Here is a 24,073-nt window from a genome sequence, read left to right as displayed (position 1 = left end):
TTCCTGAAATAAATGATTGGTAAGAGCAGCAGAGTAGCTAGATGGAAGAAAATGAGTATCTATTGCTGTATTTACTGCTCTGTTTTTAAAAAATACATATGTTTTGTTGAAAAGTATTATGGTTTTATATAGTATGAAAAGCTTTTTTAAATGTTGTTTAATAATAAAAACTTTGTGTTGAAAGCACTGTTTCTTACAACTTTCCCAAGACTGTTGACACTCTTTATATTCAGTGAAGTGAAGAATATGGAAGAGGAGCTGGCAAATGAGAAACTGATGAACTACTGAAAGGAATGGGTCAGAGGTGCTCACTGCAGAACAACCTTGAGGAAAAATAGTCTGTTGCATTTTCATTCTATTAGGGCTGCTGCCAGCAGGTCCAAAGTTGATGTGGACGTAGAACCCAGTTCATTTCTGACATAGGGATTTCTATCTGCACCAAATTTGATAGCTGACTCATATGTCATCTAATTAGTGGGGGAAAAAGGAAAAAAAAAGTTAAATCTTTGTTGAGCAGGTCATTATTGTCATGCATTTATTTTGCTGCGAGTATTTGAAAGATTGTCACTGGATTGTTCTTCTGTTCTACTGAATTTCTTGCTGTACCCCACAGCTGATTTACTTATATTATTCCATGTGGCTCTTTGTACTGTTAACAAGATACTGTTTCCAAGCTATAGCAAGAGGGTATGCATGAAATCTGAGCTCCAGTGGGAATTCTTTCCCTGACTTTACTGGAGCCAAGATCTCATCCTGAGGACTGCTCATGGTGGTGCTAGTAGAATGGAGTTTATTGTTTAAATTAGCATCTACTGTAAGATTTTCTGTTTGGACATTGAAAGGTTTTCATTATTTTAAAGTGATTCTTTTCATCCTGATGCTCATAAATAACTCTTTAAGGGGCTTGAAACCAAAGCCTTCTGTTTTCTTCCCAACCTTCTTGTACACACTTTTTCCCCCTCTTTTCCTGCATACGTATTTATTTTATTGTTCAGGCTGTTCAGAAGAGTTACCATAATGTAGATCAGACGGCTGATTAAACCACAGCTGGCTTTTACAAATATTTATAAAACCACAGCGTGCTTTTAAAATGAAAACATGGAAAGAATTCTATGAATTCTGAGAACAAATATGCAAAATATAGTGTGGGAGTTATTAATTTTTTTATTTTTCTGTGTTAACTTTCTTAGCATTCAGGTTGCAGTTTCTACATTAAGAGAAAATATTAGATACTGTATGTATTGCTAAGCTCTTATTCATTGCTCCTTTTAAAATAATGTTACTGCAGGAAAGGGAATAAAAAATCTTAGGTAGGAGGTATGGTGGAGTTCAGCCACTTGTACTGTGGCTGTTAGCAACTGGTTGTCTGACAGGCCTGGTTACATTTTCTGATGTTCTCACAAAGTGCTGTTTTTAAGATGCCAGATTCGGCCCAAGAATCTGATGGTGGAATTTATCCCAGTAGTTCATACAATCAGCTGTGACAACCTCCAGTTGTTTTCTGCTCCCCTGTCCATCACAAGCAAGATGTTATCACTTGTCAGAAATCTCCTTCCAGCTGGTATATGTAGCTTTAGTTTTGAGTCTGTCTGATGAAAGGCGTAGTGAATGATTAAGCACTCAGTAAGGTGAGCTGTATCTTGGGACTACTGTTTTCCTAAGTAAATAGAGCAAGGTGTTTAATCAAGCAATGAAGCGCCAGAAAGAATGAAGCTATATGGATTTCAAATGTCATGATACCATAAATGTTGCTAATGTAGTCTCTTCATTTGAGCCTGTCACTTCACCAAATTACATGATGTGAAATACTCATTCTAATTCTCTGCTAGGGAGCCATAGGAAGTCTCAGACACTACAAATGACTGTACTCTTCATTTTACCCATGTGAGTAGTTTTAGTGACTTCAGTGGGACTAACTACAGAAGTTAATATATCCACAATTCTAGAATTTGAGTTTGCATTGTAAATTGCCTTTCCATGTTTGTGAGGGACAGGGTAGAATTCTGAGGTTTGTGTGTGTCCTTTAAACCTAGTCAGGCAGGCACAAAATGATGTTGCTGATGGCCTGTTGGATTTCTTCAGGAAACACTTCAGAAGTCATTCCTCATACACATATGTATCTTTCTGAATGTTTAGAGAAATGTACATGCATGAGGAGAAATTAAATAAAAAACTGGGTGAAAGTTTGTACTGTAAAAGATCTGTAAAGAAAGATCTGTACTGTAAAAAGGTAGTAATCTTGGGACTGATAAATCTTGATGAAAAAGCTTTTTTCAGGTTGTAGGTACCTCCATTTTTATATTGTTTCTTTAACTCCACTCCTAAGAAAATAGGCTCATTTTCCATGAAAGAACGATGCCTTTGTGTCCCTCTTCCCTGGTATAGTTTGGCTGCCAAGTAAATTACTTTTACAAAGTGAAGGACATGAAGAGTGTAGCTGCAGTAATCTGAGCAAAGTTCTCTACAGAGCCTTACTGCTCTGCAGGGCCTGAGGTTGAACTGGGAAAAGCTGTCATGTGAGAGGCATCTAAGAGGCCTTCCAGGGACAATTCCAAATTGGAATTTCCATTGGATATTTCGTTCAGATATCCATTTGGATATCCACTTCCAATTGAAATATTCATTTGGATAGCTAAATCTCAGCAAAAGGTATTGTGTGTCTTTTTAAATTTCCACTCTCATTTATGTCAATCCAGTTAATCCATCTTTTATTTCTTCCAAAGTATACCATGAGCTGCTAAAAGCCTCCTAGATTACAAAAGCCATAAATAGGTGGCACCTGACCACAAGTCTTTAACAACATGGCTGGGGACATGCATCTTTTACTCGTAGCATCCTCTACCAATGCCATTCTGTAACTTAAACGTTGTCTATTACGGATATGTCTATTTAAGGAATAGTACAATGCTACTTTTTTTCCTCATAAAGGCTTCGTCTGAGCATTTCTGAGTGTTCCAGCAATATATCCTTCTCTGCCAGCCTGTTCAAATCTTGATTGCAACTAATGTTTCTTCTAATGTTTTCTCCTCACAACTGCGGTAGGCAATTGTGAAGAGAGCCTTTCTGTGATTTTTTTAGCAAACAGTATAGTCTCAGCTTAAGTTCAGCAATCCCTGTAATTTAGCCTATGAGCATAAAACTGTGCTATAGTTATGGTCCAGTAATTCCTTCTGCATAGACAATGTTTTTGTCCTCAGTAACAGAATTCTAATAAGATTCTGGAATCCTTAGTGGCTGAAGTGTGAGATATGTTATGTCCTCTGACCAGAGTTTAAAAGGGACAAATGAATCTTACATCTTGGTGAGAAGAGGGGGCATTTTCTTTTCTGTGTAGTTACCCAGGGGCACAGGCATACTAGGAAAGCTGAAGCCGGGATTGTATCCCAATAGGCACTCGCTTCAGCATGCATTAGGATGCCAGCCTGGTAGGTATGATGTGCAGGAGGGGCTTCCCAAGTAGCTAGGCCATCTCTGGGAGATGACAACCTTTGGGAGGGAAGGGGCAGAAAACTGGGGTAGTGACCATGTCAGCCATTCCAAATTAATCTGTCACTGCTTATGATCCAAGAGTCAAAGTCTGCTGTCTGTTCTCTTTCTGGGGTGGCCAAAATATCCAGTATGTCTTAGCAAGAGTTTGGAGCACAGGCACAGTTAAGCCCTAAGTTAATAATACACAATAACAAAAAAGTCTACTTAGTGCTTAATATAAGACTATGACAATAGGGAACTATTCCCTATGACTATAGGGAAAAGTAACATGAGAACTGGGAAGAAAGACTGTACACAGAGGAAAACTGTAAAATTCTAAAATAGCCTGTTTGGTGGAGAAGGATGTCTGATGGCTCTGATATCTTGTGGGGATTAAAGACTAAAAATGGCTTGAGGCATTTCACATAAGCACAGTATGTGCAGTTCAGAGGGAAGAATACTTTCAAGTTTGGCTCCAAAAATTGAAACTGAATTTACAGAATGGGGTTTTTCAGAAATTTTGATGAATTCACAGGCTATTTTAATGCTTTCCATGACCTCTACAAAATAAAAAGACAAAGTAAGTATTCCCAAACTGTTCAATAATTAAACGCTGGTTCAAAGAGATTTTTTTCCCCACCTGGCTGAATACATATTTAAGTTTAAAGTAACATAACCCTGTAGAAAAATGGGTATGATACAGTCTAATCTCTGATCATGTGCAGAATGGTTGCAGCCAAGATCACCTTAGTACAGCTGTTTTAGAGTTACCACTGTGGGAGTACTCTTCATTCATCTTGAAGAATTGCTGCCTGTGAATTGTAAAATATTAGACCAATGTATTGGTTTGCTGTTCCGACTAACAAAATTGCATGGTATAATTTAAGGATAGGCTTGGCTGATGGGGTTTACATTTTGGCTTTACTTTATGTGCAGTGTGTATGTTATTGTGAGCTGTTTCACTGAAGGATAAGGCTATCTCTGAGTGTTGTTTAGAGTGAGATTTCTAGAAAAAAAGAATTGGCAGTGGAGGGTGAGAACAGAGAGCAAGGGGAAAGGGGAGGTGTAGTACAGGGACGGCTACAGACTCTTCCAGTAATCTAGAAAAACAGGAATTTAGGATTCTGTTTAACCTTTTTTAGCACACAGCTAATACGTGGAGGAAAGTGTTCTTCATACACTACTGCTGTTCTGGGGCTGATGCTGAGCAGAAATATACATAAAATAGAGACGGAAGAGGGCGCTCAAGAATATACAGCATTGATTGGTGGAGGAAGAACGTGTGTGGAAACCAGGATTTTCATTTCATAAAGAATCCTGAGTTATTTTCATTTTGAAACAGAATATCCCTCAACTGGCTTGAAATATTTTTGCTTTGATATAAACAAAGCATTTTGTTCCTATTTCAACTTTCAAGATATTTTAAAATATTGCAATAGAAAGGCATTCCAAATGAGAAATCGAAACATCTTATTCTGAAAGCTCAGTCTTGTCAAAATAATGGCTTTTAAAAACCATTTTGTCTAAAAAATTATTTCACTGAAATGGGCCCATTTTCACAAATATATATATATTTTTTTTTTGAGCAGAATATCTAGATGAAAAAGCTTATTTGGAAACTTTGATGGCTGTGCTTCCTGGGTTATAGAAACTTCATGTTATACATACACATATACACAATTCTCTAAATTAATTTGGTCTTAAACTTATCCCAAAACCCCAATAAATGCCATTGAAGCCTCAGTTAACATTACAGCGTTCATCCTGCTTCTAACCGTGCCTGTTGAGGTAAAAAGTTGTTATGTAGTCACTTGCACTGAACATTCATCATTATATTTAGTGCCAAGTTTGGAGTGCTTGCACTGGTGACTTGGGACCTGCCTGCCTGCATATGAAACCAATGTTTTTCAAAGCACCTGACTATTTTAAACTTCAGACCATTCAGAATTTGTATTCTTTCTCTTTCTCACAATTGGAACAATTATCTCCCATATAATTTACAGTTTAGGCTTCAGGCATGTATACAAGTCCACTTCTATTTACTGCAGCAGTTGAGAGGTCCTTATAAGCAACTGCAGTGTAAATAAGTTTATAGGTCTCTTCATGACCATATAAGGTAATTATAACTGTACCTGTCCTTACTTCCACCATGCTGAGTGCTGTTTCCTAATCATTTAAATCTATGTTATTTCTGATAAATCTTCTATGAGGTGATTAGCAAAGTCATCAGATAAAAAATAAAACACGGGAAGACAAAAGGTGTTATTCAGTTTTGAAAATTAACCTGTTTAAATATGTGGTTGTTATAAAATGTGAAAACTGTAGGAAAAACACCAACTAAAGCAGTTATCTGACGTATGATGACTACCGTAACTGCTGTGTTGATGCTGAAGGCTAACTAATTTCTTTTCCATCCTCACTGTGGTGGTCCACAGAAATCTGCAAGATTAAAGATCTATGACTTTTCAGCATATTTTGGCCATGAAATGATTCATTACACAGGGACTTTTAATTTTTCTGTGAATTTGATTAAGTAAGAATAATCAGAAAAAAACTCATGAAACAAACAGTGACCTTGAGGGCTTAAGAGAAGATGAATATCCAGCAATCAGCCACTTGAATGTAATTATGCTTTCTGTATTTTTTGAGTGCTACTTAGTTTTGGTTGTGTATTTTTAATATATCTAAAATGTAAGTGAGATGAATCTTACCTTTTGTGTTTACTGACTTAATTTGTTTAGCTATGAAATAACTGCTGTTCCTTAAGCTTCTGGCATGCTTTTAAATGGGCAAGATAGGTTGGTTTGCAAATCTCCCTCTTCCAGAGAAACTTGCATTTGTAAATCAATTAAATGGGTACCAGTCCATATCAACAACTGATTGCCTCCCTGATGCCAAGGCCTACCAGGTTTTAGATAAACAGAATGTCAGTTTAATTCCAGATAAGTCTTCAGTATTGGAAAAAGTCAACTAGTGTTTCCCATTTTCTGCTACAGTCCTAAAAAGTAGACATGGCACTTAACATTGACAGTTTGGATTTGGAGTCATACCTAGAGCCAGAGATTTCATTTGTTTCTGTTCCTTCTCAAACTGTTGACTCAAAAAACTTCATTTAACTATTCTAAACAATTTAAATCTTTTTCTGAGATCTCCTTCTCAATCCCATCACTTTTTTAAACCTAGCAATTTGCCAAAACAGGATATTTACAAGTATTGGCTAAAACATCTTGGCAAGCTACCCATTTTAAAAATCAGAGTAGGTGGACTTAGCTGACTTACTGCCAGCGGCAGTATCTGTAAATTGTAGAAGAAGATATGGTTTAAGGCTGGTGCCAGGAGTCTGCGGCTTCTGGATCCATTCTCATCTCTGCTACTAAGCAGTGCAGTGTCTTGAACAAGTCTCTTTGTCTGGGTCTGCTCCGCTGTCCATGAGTTAGGGACAGGATTGACTTACTTTTTTCAGAAAAGAAAGTTTATTTTGCTCAGAGCTTTGGGAGTGCACTAAGCATTATGTCCTGCACCTACACATGTGCATTTGGCACACACTGAATTGTTCACAGCCTGTTAGCAGGAGTGGTCATGAGTGATGTAACCTTTAGAGAAGATTTTTTCAGTCTGAGGACAGAATGGAGTTTTGAACTGCAGGAAATCTGGCAGGCTTGCTGAGGTTTCAGAATTTTAGACTTTTATTATGCTTTCCATAAACAACTGACTGAAATATTTTTTAAAAAATTAATCTCTGTCTTTGCCTCTCTTTTACACATAGTGTGGTTGGCATTAACATCTTCGAAACAGGGAACTTGAAACTTCCTTCTGGTGGTGTTATGATTCCAATTGCATCTCAGTTATACAACATACATGCCTAAAAATACAACTCCTCATATCTTTCATTCTCAGGCAAATTTGACAATAAGAGCAGTGAACAATCAGTATTTCTAGAGTGTATCATTTCAAATACTTACAACCATCCTACTTTTTAACTCTCTTCTTGTCAAACCACTAGCCTGTATATCAATGTACAACTTAAGTTCATTCTTTTTTTAAACTGTGGTTTGGTTTACCGCTTCTATGCATAAGGAATTCAGCATTGTATCAGACACTGTTGTTTTCTTTTTTTTCCCACTACTGGTATGTCTGAAGCCTGAAGATTTAAAAAAACTGATGCAATTCATTTTTTGTCTTTGCATCCTTTACCGTATGCTGGCTCTTTCTGGATGTCAGATTAAACAACTTGACATATGGTTCTTGTTTCTTTATAGCTTTGAACTCCCCATAGGTCTCTTTCAGATTATCAGTGAACCATCCACATTCTCTAAATTCTGTGACATACTGCTTTTCAGATTCTCTATCTATTGCTCAGGGTTAAGTCTTCTTTCTCTAATCTCTTTCTCTCTTTCTTTCTGAAATATTTTTCTCCTCTATTTCCATCCACCCTCCTTTTGTAATATGTTTTTTTTTTTAATTTGAGGGGTAGATGCAACACTCTTCAAGGCTGATCAACAACAGCAAAGCACTTCAAAATATTCAGAAACCCAGAAGCAGAGTAACCTTTTGAATTCTTTCTAGTATTTCTGTTGTTTACAGATAAAGAATAAACCATTGTTTTAATCTGACCAACAGCCTTCAACTTTACCAGAGTTTCGTTTCACACCTTCACAGGAGGTGCATACAACAAAAAGCCTAAAGGGAATCACAAGATAAGGATAAATGATAACAATCAATATGGTAGCTATGATTAACAGAACATTAGGTTCATAATCACTGCTACGTCTTGTTGTAAATATCCTACCAGAGGAGAATGTTATAGAAAGAGTTATGAAGACAGATTACTCTGGGATGTTCAACCTGGGGTGAGAGGACAGAAAAATGTCAATGTGAAATGTTATGAGTAAGAAGCTTTTAAAAGCATATATTTTGATCAGTTTAGGCATTCAGATAAAGAACACTTTCATAGCAAACATCAGTTTTCACTGATGCCTAGACTTCGAGTATAACTGTCTCTGGAAGCCGAAAAGATACCATCAGTGTCAAAAGCTATATAAGACAGGAGTCACAAATTTTCCTCCTAAAATGAGTTGTCATTTTGGAAAATGCTGGCCCACATAAGAGTGGAAATTTCCACCATTCTTTCTTTCTTCCATTATTCCCCTGCTTTAAGTGCAGAGACTTTTCTAGAAAGATGACGACCTGCTTGGAAAGCGACAAAGGCCAAGCATTTTGAGAATCCAAACAAGCCATTATGAACCAGAACTAGATTTCTAGTTCACAGGAATCCATCCTTCTCTTTGCCCTGTAGCTGCCTGGTCATGTTTAACAAGCAGTTTTTGTGAAACAATTTTTCTTTCTGGATGCCTAGCAGGTTATGCAAGTGGATATTTAGCATCTTCTGAAAGAGAAGGTTCTACTAAAATGGGCTATGTGACAGTTTCCTGTCCTTCCTATTTACTTATTTTATGACAAAGCCATGTATTTTGCCTGATCACATTTGAGTTTGAAGATGGCCACCAGGGAAATATGAGCAATTCTTTTCTCTTTGAAACATGCCATCACAGTCTATGAACTTTACAAAAAAAAAAACACATCCCAAACAAACCCCCAAACCCTGACTAAACAAAATATACCAACCATTTAAACCTAACCAGAAAAGAGAGAGCATCTCCTTTTTTCTCGATGAGCCAGAAATCAGTGTAATCTGCCTGGTAGATATACAAAAAGCTGATCTAATTCCTTTCATGTTCATCTCAGGTTGATCCACTTAATTATTTGTTCCATTAAACACTACACTGCTGCCTTTTTCTGGTTGGAAAAAGCACCAGTGTTACAGGAGAGAGATTTTATGCTCAGAGAAACTGAGATTAGAAGTACAATCATTCTGATACTGGAGATCTGTGTTTGGAGGCAGACTACTTTGGAGCATGCAGCAACTTCTCATGCTGACAGGAATGTTTACATCGCTCCTATGTTATGAAATAATTTCAGACTTCGGGATGGCAGTAGATGTTACAATGTATCAAAACCTCAGTTTGGATAAAAAAAACTTTTAGTGTAATTAAATAGAAGAAATCACATGGTGTAATAGGTGAATTTAATGGTATTGTTTGTAGTGGAGCTGACTTATTTCAGGCATATTTGTTGAGCAGAGGATTTGATGCATTCTTTTATATTGCTGTGTCAAATTGGATTAGAACACAATAAAATAGAGAATAATGTAAAATAAAGGCTTGTGGGATCTCCAGCTCTACAGTGTAATATGATGCGCAAACAATTAAAATGAATGCACTCTTCTTCAGAAAAACAGAAATATGACAGAATTGTCACGTGTAGTTGTCTGGACTAGTGTGTCACCTTGGTTTATCCCTCCTGTGCTGTACTCTCCAATGACCTACATCTAATGATATTTCCCTTCAGTCAGTAAGTAAGCTTCAGTAAGTTTGCCTAGCATTTTTATATTTTGGAATTATTATTTGAAACAAGAAGACATTCAAAGATAAAATGACTGAAAAGCTGCTACAGTTATAGTTTCAGTTTGCAACCATGAAGTGCCTCATGGTGCTCAAAATTTTGCTGAATTTTATGTCAGATATTTACTAATATCACCTAATGGCCTGCTCTGGAATGCAGCCAAGGGAGTATTTTTTTTAACAGCTTCACTGAGTAGCCAGTAGGATTCAGCTTCTGTGGTCAGTCTGTAAGATATCTAAACTACACAGCCAAGAAAGCTAACTTGAATGTGCTGCTTGGTTTCATTTCTTAAATGATGCTTGGAGGGATTGTCATAATTCTACTGAGTTAGTTCTAACCTTTGGAATTTTGGAAATGTTAATTAGAAAGCTGAGTACTACACAGTTTCATTTATCTGATACTTTTTTCTCAAAACTCACATTAGTCAAAATTAGACTGTGTCTCCTACTGTGAGTCATTTGCTTTGAAAAGGTCTCTGTTAGTGAAAACCCAGTGACAAGTCTAGATTCCAGGTCATGTGTTGTGTTTGGATAAACAGAGTTCTACTTCACCCAGGAGTTAATATTGACAGGAATTAATAATTTAGCAAGTTGTTAAGTGGCTCATATTTCATATCTGATATCTTTAATTTCAGAGATTTTAGAAAATCTGAACACAAACTTAAGAGTGTATGTCATGTTGCTTTTGAATTTTGAAAGGGGAAGTGGTTAAAAAAATACCAGAACCAGTCTTTTGCCCAGTGCTGAAGAATGGAAAAAGAAATGGTAGATACCAAAGTCTACTCCAGTGTGTGTGAGCATTCAACTTCCACTTGGTTGTAAAATTGAAAAGGACACAAGTCCTTCATTAAGGGTCTGGGACACTTAATGCTGCACAAAGCCAGGTTTTCACTCAGGGAATGATTACGATCTGCTCTTTTAGATTCTTGCTTCTCATTTGTGATGGAAGAGCAAGAACTTTTCATAGAAAGTCAGGTTCATCCATCTCTGACACCGAGTGTCCATGTCCCCCACCTGTTACCCTCAAAGAAGAGAACTGCAAATGCTGCTGCTCAAGTTCCACTGTATTGTAAAATGGTACGTGCCATGGGTACACAGCATGTTCCAGACAAATACTGACTAAGAACACTGAGAAGTGACCTTGAAATAAGGACAACATCAATTCTCAAAAAGAAATTCCAAATGAAGAAAATGGATTAATCCCTTTGGTCTGTAATACAGCATGCTCCAGATCACAGAGGTCTAAGGTGATGGAATTCTGGAAAATCCTCTCAGGATACACTTAGCTTTTCAACAGTTTCTTACAGTCAGCTAAGTATGTGCTTAGATGCTTTCCTGTACCGAGGTCTAACTAACTTAGATTTTGATCTTACTGCTAATAATGTTTGGTTTATTTGACTCTAAAAAGTGCACTCCATTTGAGTATAGCTGGACATAGCAAATGAAATATTTACTGACTCCTGGCACCAGTAGCTTCACCTTTGTGGGTTTCTGTAATGCATTACTCTTACTGAAGGTCTATTCTCCATAGGATGTGCATGTTTCATTTCTATTAGCATTACAAGGAGGTTGGCCCATGCTTTGAGAAGAGAAGAAAGCTCTTTGATTCCAAAAGTTATTGATAAGTTTTTGTAAGTGGTACCCTAATGAGATTCCTATGTAGAACTTGATATTACAGACTTTGGAGACAATAGAAATATAAACATATTTTATAAGTTTCCAGTTTCCTCATGTAATAAAAGCTATGCCAATCAAAGAGTTAAACCAGTTCAGTACGATTAATTTCTTTCATGGAACATATACTAAGGTAGTTGTTATGTAGCTTTGGGTATTTATAGGCTGGTTGATGACCCTAGTGTTTTGGACAGTCATGTCTGTTTGCCTGGATTATAATATGGGGTGTTACCTCACTTCATGAGAATACAGCCTTTTAAAGGACTGAAGAACACTACAAAGGAAATCTTGAATGTGCAGACATACCTGAATAGTATGCTGTAATTTATGGGGCAAATAATGCAAAACACAGAAAGATAGCAGAAATAAGAAAATAAGTGTTTCCTTAAGTAAGTTTCAGATTAAGTAAGATTTAGAGAAAGATATTCTCCAGCTTTTCTACCCTGTCAGCAGGGCAATGACTAAACTTGCTACCTCCTATGTAAGACATTCTTTAATATAACCAAAGAAGGAAAAGTGAGGACTGAAAACGTAGTGACAAATTCCTTGGATTAAGGTCAAATCTTGAGAAAGAGAGAGAACAGAATATCTTTCTTCATAAATCTACCAGAGAATTCTACTTATAAACAGATAAAAGAAATAAATTATAACCATAAACAAAGAATCTCACAAAGCAAAATTATAATACTTACATTGGTGACATATTCAATATCCTTCCAAATATTACATTCCCTGGGAAAATCTGCCAAATCTAAAAAATTATCCACTATCACTTGGCCAATCAAGTCATGCCTGGAGAATCTGTCAAAGTCATATACAGAGAAATGGAGTTTCCGTGTGTTCAGGTCATTGTATGGGACAGTAAATAAAAAAACTTCATCAAATACTGGATTTAGGGTCTTTCTGTGCACTTTAGTCTGGTGTTTTGTTTTCCTATCGGGAAGCAGATATATCTTCACATACGGATCTGAAGTTCCAGAGAAGTCCTTCGCTGGCAGGTTGATAGCCTTGTGGATCTTCACTATCAGCTGCTCTAAATCACAATCATATTTCAGAATAAAGTTCAGTTTTCCACATGCCTTGCTATTATTCCTCCGGCCATCATCTGTGTCCACTGATCTTTGTTTATACAGCTCTGGCTTAATGCGGCCAATCCCTGTCAGTTGCTCCTGTTTCTGAACCTGTTGGATGTTGAAGTCAGGGTTGGAGAGGTTGAGCTGTCTTCGGATTGAATTATGCCTTAAGTGAAAATGAAAGAATTTAAATTGATTTTGTTATATGATATCTGTGCACAGACACTTAAGATCCTGTCTTCATTTGACATATTTTTGGTGTATATAATACCACAGGGTCAGATTTTACTCGCATAAAGTGATAAAACACAATATCTAACAATTGGGAGAGCTCACCTTCAGCATTAGCCTACTAATATGACATAATTTTCTGTTCCTACATCTCAAGCCAGTGGTATGCACTCTCCAAACCTGGCTGAAAATTGTAGCAAATTCAAATTCATGGCAATTGCAAACCTAAAGGATCTGCCTTACTGGCATGTATAATTAATGTAACAGTTCTTATCTGTTACCTTTTTTCAACTGAATCCTTTGAATTAATGCCTATGAAATAAGTTACATTATGTAAATGGCAGCTGGATCTGGCCTTTGACGCCAGTTGAGCTTGCTGATCTCTGGTTTTAAGATAAAGATGGACAAAGAAGAATGCTTCCTGCCACCTCTGTGTTTTAATTACTTGTTGATTGCTACTACTACTGTGTTTACAAGTGAGATGTTCTGATCTGAAATGCTGACCACTCCATCAGTTGTTTTGTTTTTTCTCTCTCATAACTGCTAGCTGATGTAATAAGCTCTGTAGTACTTAGGCTGAAAGCTGCTTTAGTTTCATTACTCCTAGAAGAGAAAGTTGCTTTTAGCTTCAGTCCAGTGAGATTTACTATTTGGAGTCACTCAGTTATTGTGATTGAAGTTTCCGCTTCATGGGATGATAGCAGAAATCAAATTTGCAATCCCTGTAGGGGTAGTGGGATCTGAAAATTGGACTATGTAAAATCCTAATCTTGCATGAATTGGATTTTACTTCTTTGTCCTATTCATATTCTGCAGTCATTCATTGTATCGGAGTACCATGGACTGTGGATAAACATAAAAAGAGCACCTGGAAGATGTTAGTACAGGATTAGTCAAAAACTATTTATGTTGAATGTAATCTGCAATAGTTCCTCTGCTATCATCACTCATTCATTTCTTATAAATGTGTGTTTATGTGTGCTTAAAGCAGGAACAGCCTCTTGAAAACTCTCCTAATTTTTCTCTCTTGCTGCATAATACATAATTATATAGTTACACAATAGTCATTTCCATGACAAAATATTATTATGTCAGAAAAAAAGATTTGTATTACTTAACCCTTAAGGTCCTTGTAGTAGTGCAGGGAGATGCAGAATATCCTAGGGAGGAATAAAAAGGAGGACACTGGAGACCATGCTTCCTTGTTGGAATCTTAACAAGAATTGTAGCAGAGGCTCTGTCACCACAAAGGAAAGCTGCAGCTCCCTACCCGTTTATGCAAGAAAGGAGCAGAGGCAAAAGGTGAGCAAAAAGCAAATGCGGTACAAGGAAGATGGGCCCCTCCTTCTCAGTGAGAGAGTCTTTTGGAGAAGACCTGGGCAAAAGTATGGGGCAATAAAAGAGCAAGGTAAAGAATAGAGCCCACCTCAGCAAATAGTAAAGTGTGGGGACCTGGACAAGAGTTGTACCCTTGTGAAGAGAGAGCCAGTGTAACATCTGTTGGAGAGGGCCATACTGGGAACACTTGCCAGAAGAAAGAAAGAACTGAGATTTACAGGAGTGAAGACACGGTTCATGCCCTCAATAGAGAAGAAAAGAGGCAAATTCTTTTACAGATTGGGATTGCTGCTGTTTCTTGTGAGATGATATGCTGTGATGATATGGTGCATTTGTCATTTGATTAACTAAAGTATCAGAACTGCTGTCCTGTTGTGGCAGAGAAAGCCTGTATCTGAGTCAGTACTTTTAGAATATCAAAGGTACATATGAGAGCTCTTGATATTAGATGCTGGATGCGAATCTTTGGTTGTAGATCTTATATCATACTTATTTCCCAGCAGTTGGAAAACAGAGCAGTACCAGCCCTGTAGTCTACTTCTGAAGTATTAATCATGAGTTGGAATTCAACCTTGCATGGAGTAGGGTGCACAATACTGTGTCACTGATCAGGCTCGGATATCCATAATTATGGCTTTGACCTCCTCATTGATTCCTACAACAAAATGAGCCCTGGCCATTCTTACACTAACCTAAGGAAGAAAGGCACTTAGAACTTTTGCTGCGCAGCATTCACGCTGTTTTGGGGACTTCTCAAATTCTTTCTGATACATATATTTTGAACTACTCGTAATTACTGAACTAATTCCTGGCTGCTAGCTGCTGTCACTTTACCCATGTTCAAGTATGCCTGAAGGTAAAAGTCTTGGCTAAACTTGCTGCCCCAGATGGCCAGAAAGAGGGCTAGTAAAGAACAACTGGGCTAGTGTTATACTTTCTCCAGCCGAAGTGCATCTGCTTTGACTCAGAAATCTGCTAACTGGCTCTTCACAAGCTGATCCTTCTTCTCACTGTTTGAAGCATAATCCTTTTATCACCTGCCACTCCCCACACTCTCACCCTCCATCTTTCCTGTTCTCTCCTGTACTGGTTCTCCAGTTCCCTTGGAGCCTTCATCAACTCTTGTTCAGTCACTTTTTCCCCCACAGTCATGACTCTGTCTAAAATCTATCACTTTTCATCTCATTTCTAACTCTTGCAAGTGTTTCATTAGTTTGCCCTACTTTTCTTCTTTGGCTGCTTTAAAAATCTTTGAGGAGATAATACTGACAGCTCAGCTTCAGTGTTAAGTGCAAACGAACATGCTTTACAACCTAAATCTAAGCTGTTCTGGTGCTTTAAGGGACACACAGCATTCTATCTTGTCCACCTTCTGAGAGGTACAAATGAGACAGTACTTGGTAGAACAACAGAATACCACCGTGATCCAGTTCTTTTAATGTAAGATGTTTGTGCACCTTAAAGTACAAATAACTCCATGTAATTTTTTTTAAAAGAATGTTGCAAGTAAATTATACATTTGTAGTAGATTGGTATACTGGATAATCAAGCTGATACTTGGCTGTATATGTATTTATTAATATTAGAGAGAAATTAGAGCTACTGACCGAGCAGAAGAGGTTGGTTCTGTGATCTGACGGTGCATTCGCACATTGTGCACACAGTTCTCTTTTGTTCCCGCCTGAGCATCCAGTGGAATATCAGGGGAAGTGTGGCTAATCTTCATGGAGGACTCTGGATATGCTGTAGGCTGACCCAGATAATCCTCACTGTACTCATGGTCATTGGTCTCTGTATCTGTGTAGTTCAGTGATTCTTGTTTGTTGTCTTTGTTCCCAAATGGCAGCCCACGCTCTCGCCAAGGGATCCAGCAAAGCTTCCAGGACACGAACAAAGAGACACCAAACAGAGCAAGACCACAGGCTGTGACAACTAAGGAGAGCAAGCTTATTGAGATATCTGCAAAGAAGAAAAACACAGGTGTGTCACATCTTTAGTGCTCCTTGTTTGGAACTCTCCGTCTCCAAAGTTGCATACAATATGGGAAGTAAACTTCTCCGGACTGCATATCCAGAAGAATTAAATTTTGCAACCTACAACAGTCATGTAATGGAAACATATTAAATATTCTGTTCTTCTCCCCCTCCTCAGAAAAATTTAACCTCGTTTGGAATTCAATATAAGGCTGATCTTGAGGCACACAGAACTTAGCCTATATTCTTTTCCCTCCAAAAGCTGGGAGAGATGAAGGGTCATCCTAAATATGAAAAGGGCTGTCCACTTCTTCATTCAACTTCCTACTGACGAAAGAGCATTGTCTACAGTACATTTTGCTTTTTCTTTATTTTCCTTTCATCTAGTGCAGTTTCCTCAACCTCCTTTACCAGATCTCATCCTCTTCTCTTCCAGAGATTGTATTATACTTATACAACCATGAACAAGTGCAGATATGCACACATACCTGTCAGGGAATCTTTATAGATAGTCAATCTAGAATCATTCCTATTGAATGAAATATCTTGTTTCATTAGTTTAATTCCACTCCTTCTAATCTAACACTCATTCTTATCTTTGCAAATGATTTTTACTACCTGTACATGTCTTGCTGTTCATCATGTATTTTGGATACAGATGTCTGTTCAAAATTGAGACTTCATTGTTTTTTTAACCCAAAGACTCTGGTCTGTTTCCAAATTTCTGGTATAAAAGGAGCATGGAGAGGGGTTTTCTGTTGTTTTTCCCCACATCCCTAACATTATCCAACTCCATAATCACGTCAACACAAATAAATTATGACTTGGAGATGCTTTTCTCTATTTTGCCTTAAGGTGCACCTTGGGAAAATGACTCAATGAAACAGCTGTTTTTATGGTTATAGCATTTTTGAAATACGTTTCTCTGTGGATTACACAATAGATCATGCCTTAAACACAATTAGTAAGAACTTCTACTGCCTCAAATTACAAACACAACCTAATCAAAGCAATTTTTCAACATTGCTTGTAGGTTCAAAATGTCAGGATGCATCTCTCTAGCTAACAGCTAGCTTAGATTTTCAAAGGATGGCATAAGGTTGAAAAATGCAGCTTCTACTACTACAGTTATTGAAGTAAGACAATTCAGATGAAACAGCCTGAGTCAATTTGAAAAAGTATTTTTTTAAAAGTGAAAAACTCAATAGCTTCTGGCCCTGCTGTGAATCTCATTCTCATCAGTCAGACAGATAAAACTTCTGCAGAGGGGAGGAATGACACTACAATTTGACACAGGAACTGTCCAACTTACTTTGCATTCTGACAACCAATTTTAAACAATTTTAACCAGCATGGCCCATTCTGTCCTTCTTCCAGTTGTATGAAGAGAAAGCTCATTAACAGTGGGTACAGCACACCAGCTGCCTGGAATAACAGTGAAGAGTTTCAGAACTGAAATTAATTAAGGAAATTACTCCCATGCAGAAAAGGCAATTTGGGAGAAAGTAGAATGGTCATTCTTGATATTTTTGGAATATTTATTGGTAAACAAGTCTGGCAATGGAGGCAGATACAACCTCTAATCAGAGATGTGCAGCACAGAAAGTGTTCCTTAAAAAGCCAGGTGCTTCTCAGTTCACTCTGCTTTCACAAGAATTAGTACAATGTATTCGCTAGATCTATATTTGACATTGGGCTAAACTGCAACCTGAATCAGAGTGCTGGCAAACACCATAAGCAAGACTGAGCAGTTTACAGGTAGGCATGGATTTTGGGACTAGTAGGGAATAGTGCTCAGTGCTGAACAGTTCAGAAGGAACAGGTTTTTTTCAGTAGCACTACAATATGTCGATTTAGTGTGCATATTTCACTATGTTTCTTGATGATCATATGCGCTCACTTTTAGCATTCAACCAGTTCCATTAGTGACTAACGTTTGTACTCTGCATTGATATGAGCTCTTGGTGCTCTGCCAGGGTGCAATCTCATGAACACAAGGAAAGCCCCTGTGCTACAGGTACTTGCATTGATCTCATTCCTAGTGCAACCATGATGTCAAGCTAAGAGTCCTGAGGTCCCTGAGAAGTGAGACAGATTTCAAAATGCTATGTTGATATAAATCCAAGTCAAAATTTCTTAACTGTAGCTTCTTGATCATGGCTGCAGCATGACCTGAGCTTCCAAATTCCACCATGTCAGAATATCTGGATGGGATTACAATATGTTGAGAACGAGGAATCATTAAAGATGAGTCCCAATATTAAAAAACATGCGCTTTTAAATCAGGTTGAAGCATCCAGTCAATTCATTTGCATATGTATACTGTTCAGTTTTATGAACACCGCCTTTGCAAGGTGCTTTTATGCACCAGTAAAGCAGGCTATTTGATAGACTGAAAATAAAAGGTCAGATTTTCAAGATGGCCTGTTTCACATCCTCACCTGCAAATTTACAGTCATACAGACCGTTTCCACCAGTCTTTTCTGATATCCTAATTTTGAAATAGAGAGCATACAAAATTTAATATTTTAAAGCTGAGTCTAATTGTTTGAAGTCTTGGCATACAATTCTGCATGCGGTACTTCCCTAAAGCCAGAGTCAGCTGGGAGCTAGAACCTGCCTATTCTCTGGAGAGATTCTTCTGCATCTTAATCTTGTATTGCAGTCTTCCTGAGAACTTCTGAAAGTGATCACTCATTGTGGGGCACAGCTCCAAATATCCCAGAAGTTTGGGACACAGTTCCTTATTTTCAAAATGTGATAAGACAGTTTTTACATAACAGAAACTATTTGAAGACAGTGAAAGGAGAATGGCTAAAGCCTCCTTCAGACTGCAACAGTCAGCTATTTGCCTCTTAGGCCTATGTCTCTGTATGTCCAAGCTCCTCTTTGTTTACTTCTTTCCTAAAGCAAGTAGACAATAGATTAAGCTTTAGTTTCAAATACTGTAGTCACTGACAAAGTTTGCAAAGTTAAAACCCCACAATGAAGCAAGTAGTTCACAACTGGCATAGGCAGATGTAAATTACTCTCTTTTAGGACAGTCTCTTGGGGCTACTGTAAGTGGTGCAACTTTTATACAATCTCTTACACAAAGCTGAGTCTAAAATAATCAGTCAGACCAAGAACACAGAGGTGCTTTAAAGGGTGCTAAGCAGGGTTTGTTAGAGGGGCAATATGAATATTGGTTAGAAAAAATACTACCCAGCAGTCATATGTATTAGGATATGATAGAAGTCTTTCTGACTGAGACATCTACAGTTAGGCAAGATAATGAATCAGCAATTTACGGTTGGGCCCTGCCTGCATCCACAACAGGATGGCTATTCAGTGCAGCAGTTTCTTTACATCTCTAATACTTATGGTATTTTGAGGAGACCAGCAGAATTGCCCTTTTCAAATGCTCGAAGTTGCTCTCTCTCTGTAAAAATGAAGGTCAGGTAGCTTAAACATGTTGCCTTATTCACTGAGTTTTAAGAAACTATAATGAACAAGGTTAGCTGCTCACATTAAAGACCAAGATTATTTTTATTTTTCTTTGTGAGGGGAAAACATTTTTTGAGGGCTGAGTAAAAATAAAAACCTGTGGGAAAACATTTTTCTCCAAGGTGCCTGTGTCCACAGAATACAAGAACAAATTTACAGCAAATACCTCTTTCCCATCCCCACTCTTCTTCATCTCCAGAGAGCAAAAGAAATAAGTCCAAGGCTCCTACAGACTGTTAGTAGCAGGTAATTCTGGAAATCCTGTATGTCTCTTCTCTAAAGAGCAGATTTTCTAAGAGAAAATTGCAGAACATATATGAAAACAGAGAAACTAAGAGAGGCAAATGGAGAAGATGAAGAGAAATCTAAGATGAAACAGCTTAAAACTATAAAGGCCAAAGAAAAACAAAGCACAGAAGCAGAACTGAGCAAAACTTAACATTCAGACTGCTCTTCTGCTCTATCATTCTTTGGAAGCAAAGTGATTATTTTAAGGGTGTGATGCTCTTGGAGGCCTTCCTAATTTGGGCAAATGCAAATATAAAGGATAACCTCAACTTGCTTCTTTTGCAAAGCATATACTGAATAATGTATGCTTTGGGAAAGAATTGAGCATATCTGGATTCCTGCTTCCCTAGATGTAATTGTAGAGTCATGCAGGACATTTCTTATATTAAAAGAAATCTGTAAAAAAAGAATTACTAGAAACAACTCTCTGAAGTTTTCACATGAAATATATAATTTCATGTTGTACTTACTTTTGAATGTAAAATTGAAACTAGACAGCTTAAGAGGTTTTTCTTCTTGCAATTAACTAGTTTCATGGAGAGGAAAGCTGTATCATTCTTAGGTACTGCAGATACGCTGTATTTTTGACTAACGAAGCAAATATTAAACACAGTGTAGTAGTGTCAGATGTCATCCCCCCATCCCAGATCCCAGTTCATTTACTGCCCTATCAATGAAATAACCATGGGATCACTACTTCCTGAATTCTACGTGTCAGTCGGCCTGAGTTCACAGAGGTGATGTGAACTGTTGTCAGTGGCTGCTGAAGAAAAATATATGAACATACCCTTACATTCCTTGAGTAAAATTGGGCAGAGTTATAACTGTAGAAATGTGTCCATACCACAAGGCAAAAGGGGCAAGCTAAACAAATCAGTTACTGCGAGAGGTCAGACATTTCTGAGAACTTGTTGGATTCACAGGGGAATCAAATCTTCAGAAGAAGACAGACAAGGGACAAAGATAGGAGCTAGAAATACCCTCATGTATAATTGACTTTTAACTTTGCCAATCCCTGTATTACGCTCCTGTCAACAATACCCATAGCTCTGTACTATAGAGACAATCATGCTGCTAGTTCACCATGATCAGCTGGGATCAGTTTAGGATAAAAAAATAAATACTAAAGAATAGTATCAATAACTAATTCATTAAGACTAGAAATTCTGGAAATTGTCAAGATTAAGATATTTTAGCTTTTTATGGAAAAACAGGCTTTTTTTGCTGCCACACCTTCATAACATAATCTTTCAGAAAGAACTGCTCAGTCAGAAGTAAGTCTGTTTCTTTCATCTTGACCTAAAGGTCAAAATATGAATGCTTCAGTGTATCAGGTTTTTAATGCTGATAGTAACTTATCTAAATACACTATCTTCGCACATATCTGAAGGATTCAAAAGCTGCAAGGGGCCTTGCAGTGCATTTAGCATCTAAGAAAGGCAGGAAATGTTTTTATCTTAGACATTTAAGAAACACTGGGAGCCTTTTTACATGAATAAGGAAATATCCACTTGTGAGCACCAGAGACTGTACGGTTACTGGAAGGACCAGAAATTTTTATATTTTATTCAAAGTCACTTACAGCAGTGACAGCTTGTTGAACCATATTTACAAGTATTTGCCATTGTGAAAAAGTGTGTTAGTTTGATGCATCTAATAAAAATCAACAATTAAAAAATAAGCAGTCCATATTTTTAAAGTGTCCTGAAGGTTTTGATTTAGACCCTATGAACAAGAACAGTTTGTATACTTCTTTTTTCAGACACTGCAGACTCAGGCATATGGCACCATATCAGTTTACATTCTGTTTGTATGTTCAAAGGTTTCTCCTTTCCCTTCTCTTGTTCTCCCTCGCTCCACTCCTCTTCTCCCATGCATATACTCACACAAGCACTTCCTGAGACTTACACATATCAGTACGAACAGAAAGCTAAGATTCTGAAGCTAAGTTAATATTAAATTCATAGAAAGTGGCCACTGACATAAGCTCAGTAAAGGATGTTCTCTTTAGGGCCTTGATGGTATTTAAGAAAAAGTTGTTTAGCACACAAGCAGGATTATGACCACTGAACATATGATACAGTTTTTTCACATCATCTAGTTATAAATGGGTTAATTAAATAACTGAGTTCTGAGAAAGTTGTCATCTCCTTAATAATGAGTCCAAATGCGCTTTCTGTTAGACAGTAGGCATATTGCCACCACATTTGAAGCACAAACTGACATAATGAACAGACTTTGAAAGAGAAGGTGGCACAGACAACTGAGAAGTCATGTCATCATACACTGCAGCTTAAAGGGATTGCTAAGCGTAAATTATGAAGTTGTAAAAAAAAAAATTGGCAGATCACAGTGAAAATTTAAGTCACATCAGTAAATATAGTCATGCTGTTAGTGGTAGGCCTAAGCAATAGCATTTCTATAAAATCATATGTTTCCTACAGTAAAGATTTGCAGTAGTGTTCCATACCATATCATCATCTTCTTAGGATATATATATATTTATGTATATGTAATTGCTATAAAAAGTAGTAACCTCTTCATAACATGGTTATGCTCTATTCTAAAGCAAACGCTTCATTAATCTTTTATTATCAAAGCACCATTTTACATATTATGTAAGAACATTAATCTAATAATTAAGCGAATGGAGAATATCAAAATAATCAACTGAATTAAAAGCAAGCTCCAAAACAGCTTGAATGTGCTGGAAATCAATCCATTATATATTTACTTAGGCTTGTCTTTCCACTTGCAGAAGGCAGAACAAATACCAGTCTCTGTTTACATTCTGTATTCTGATAGGAGATATTTCTAATATTTTAGACGCATCTTCATCGTCATTATTTGTCATATCCAGTCTCTCGGAGAAATTTTGTATCTTGTGCTAGCAGCCTGTAGAATCTACACTCATTCTACTGGATTTGCATTTTCATCCTGTAGAATCTACACTCATTCTACTGGATTTGCATTTTCATTAATTAAGTTAATTTGACTAGATCTGTATCTTATCTTCTGAAATTATTTTCTCCAGAAAAATTAGAAGAGCTAGTTCTTTAATATGTGGAACTGCAGAGTATCCTCTCTGCTTTACAAAGAAGAACAAGCAAACGTTTATGATTAACTGTTCCTTAATCAACCCACTACATGGAAAGAGCAGGTGCTGTTAGCCCAGACTTGAAAAACAGACCTGTGCTCCAACATCCAAATCCTAGGCGTTATCAGAGAACAATGTAGCTCCTCATTGCCGTAAAGGAAAATTTTGCAGATTCCTGTCCTTTTTCTGCTGTGCTTTCTTTGCTGTCCTAGATTGCTGCTTGGCAAAGCTCTCTGTTTTATTGAGGTTTCTAGACAGACCACGTCAGCTTTGGAGCTTTGGCTGTTTAAACTGAAAAAACTGTCAGGCTACACTGGCAGCAGATGAACCCGTGTGAGCAATTTAGTGTTTCTTCCACCTTCTAGAATATGTGGAGGAAATGTACTGCTTTTCAGATTTACTGTATAATTTCTTATGCAAAAACAAATTGTCCCTTCTTACAGATAACATAAATGTAATTTGTTTCAGTACTTTTAGCCCTAGTCTTCCCAAATAACATGAGGCATCTATATTAGTGAGTTAGCATTGGGAGGCAGGGGAAAGCAGAGAGGAGGATTCTTTTGGTGCAAATTTGCTTTGCATCTATACTTGGAGTCTGGCTGTGCTCACCTGAGTGCACCACTGATGTGTCTGAGGTAGCTTCCCTCTTGGCTGCACTGCAGTGTAGAGTCCTCCTGCAGTTTGCACTCGAGGCTTGCCCGATGCATGCCTGGAACTGGCGACTGGCGCAGACTTCACTGCTGATGAAGGCACTACATGGACATACTGTCCTGTCTTTTGTGCCACTCTGGTTAGTAATGTAGATTTACCTGTACTGTCTTTATGCACAAATTATGGAAATAAGCAAGATAAGTACTGCAGGACTACAAGTTTGGTATATGAGCTATGTCAAAATTTTAGTATTTTTCTATTCTGGAAAAAACCTCGACAATCCCCTTATTTTGAATATTCTTGTAGGCAATTAACTCTCTCCAATTTTGAGCT

At 37.5% G+C, this 24,073-nt stretch overlaps 1 protein-coding gene and 1 long non-coding RNA gene across 8 annotated transcripts in view; one reads left to right on the top strand and one right to left on the bottom strand.

Annotated features, from left to right (window-relative positions):
* LOC112985696 (uncharacterized) overlaps positions 1-16,183 on the top strand; it is a 128,702-nt gene extending 112,519 nt beyond the window's left edge. For both annotated transcript variants that reach the window (XR_003259804.2, XR_010389478.1), the window contains one exon: positions 16,092-16,183. This is a non-coding gene — a long non-coding RNA (uncharacterized LOC112985696). The remainder of the gene's footprint in view (positions 1-16,091) is intronic.
* SYT9 (synaptotagmin 9) overlaps positions 1-24,073 on the bottom strand; it is a 66,225-nt gene that overhangs the window by 24,191 nt on the left and 17,961 nt on the right. For all 6 annotated transcript variants that reach the window (XM_026104522.2, XM_026104520.2, XM_026104521.2 and 3 more), the window contains 2 exons: positions 15,853-16,204; positions 12,296-12,842 (listed from right to left, as the gene is read on the bottom strand). In XM_026104522.2, coding sequence (XP_025960307.1) covers positions 12,296-12,842; positions 15,853-16,204 — 899 coding nt within the window. The remainder of the gene's footprint in view (positions 1-12,295; positions 12,843-15,852; positions 16,205-24,073) is intronic.

Source organism: Dromaius novaehollandiae, chromosome 5 (genome assembly GCF_036370855.1).
Source record: "Dromaius novaehollandiae isolate bDroNov1 chromosome 5, bDroNov1.hap1, whole genome shotgun sequence".
Taxonomy (NCBI): Eukaryota; Metazoa; Chordata; class Aves; order Casuariiformes; family Dromaiidae; genus Dromaius; species Dromaius novaehollandiae.
This window is presented reverse-complemented; position numbering and strand designations above follow the sequence as displayed.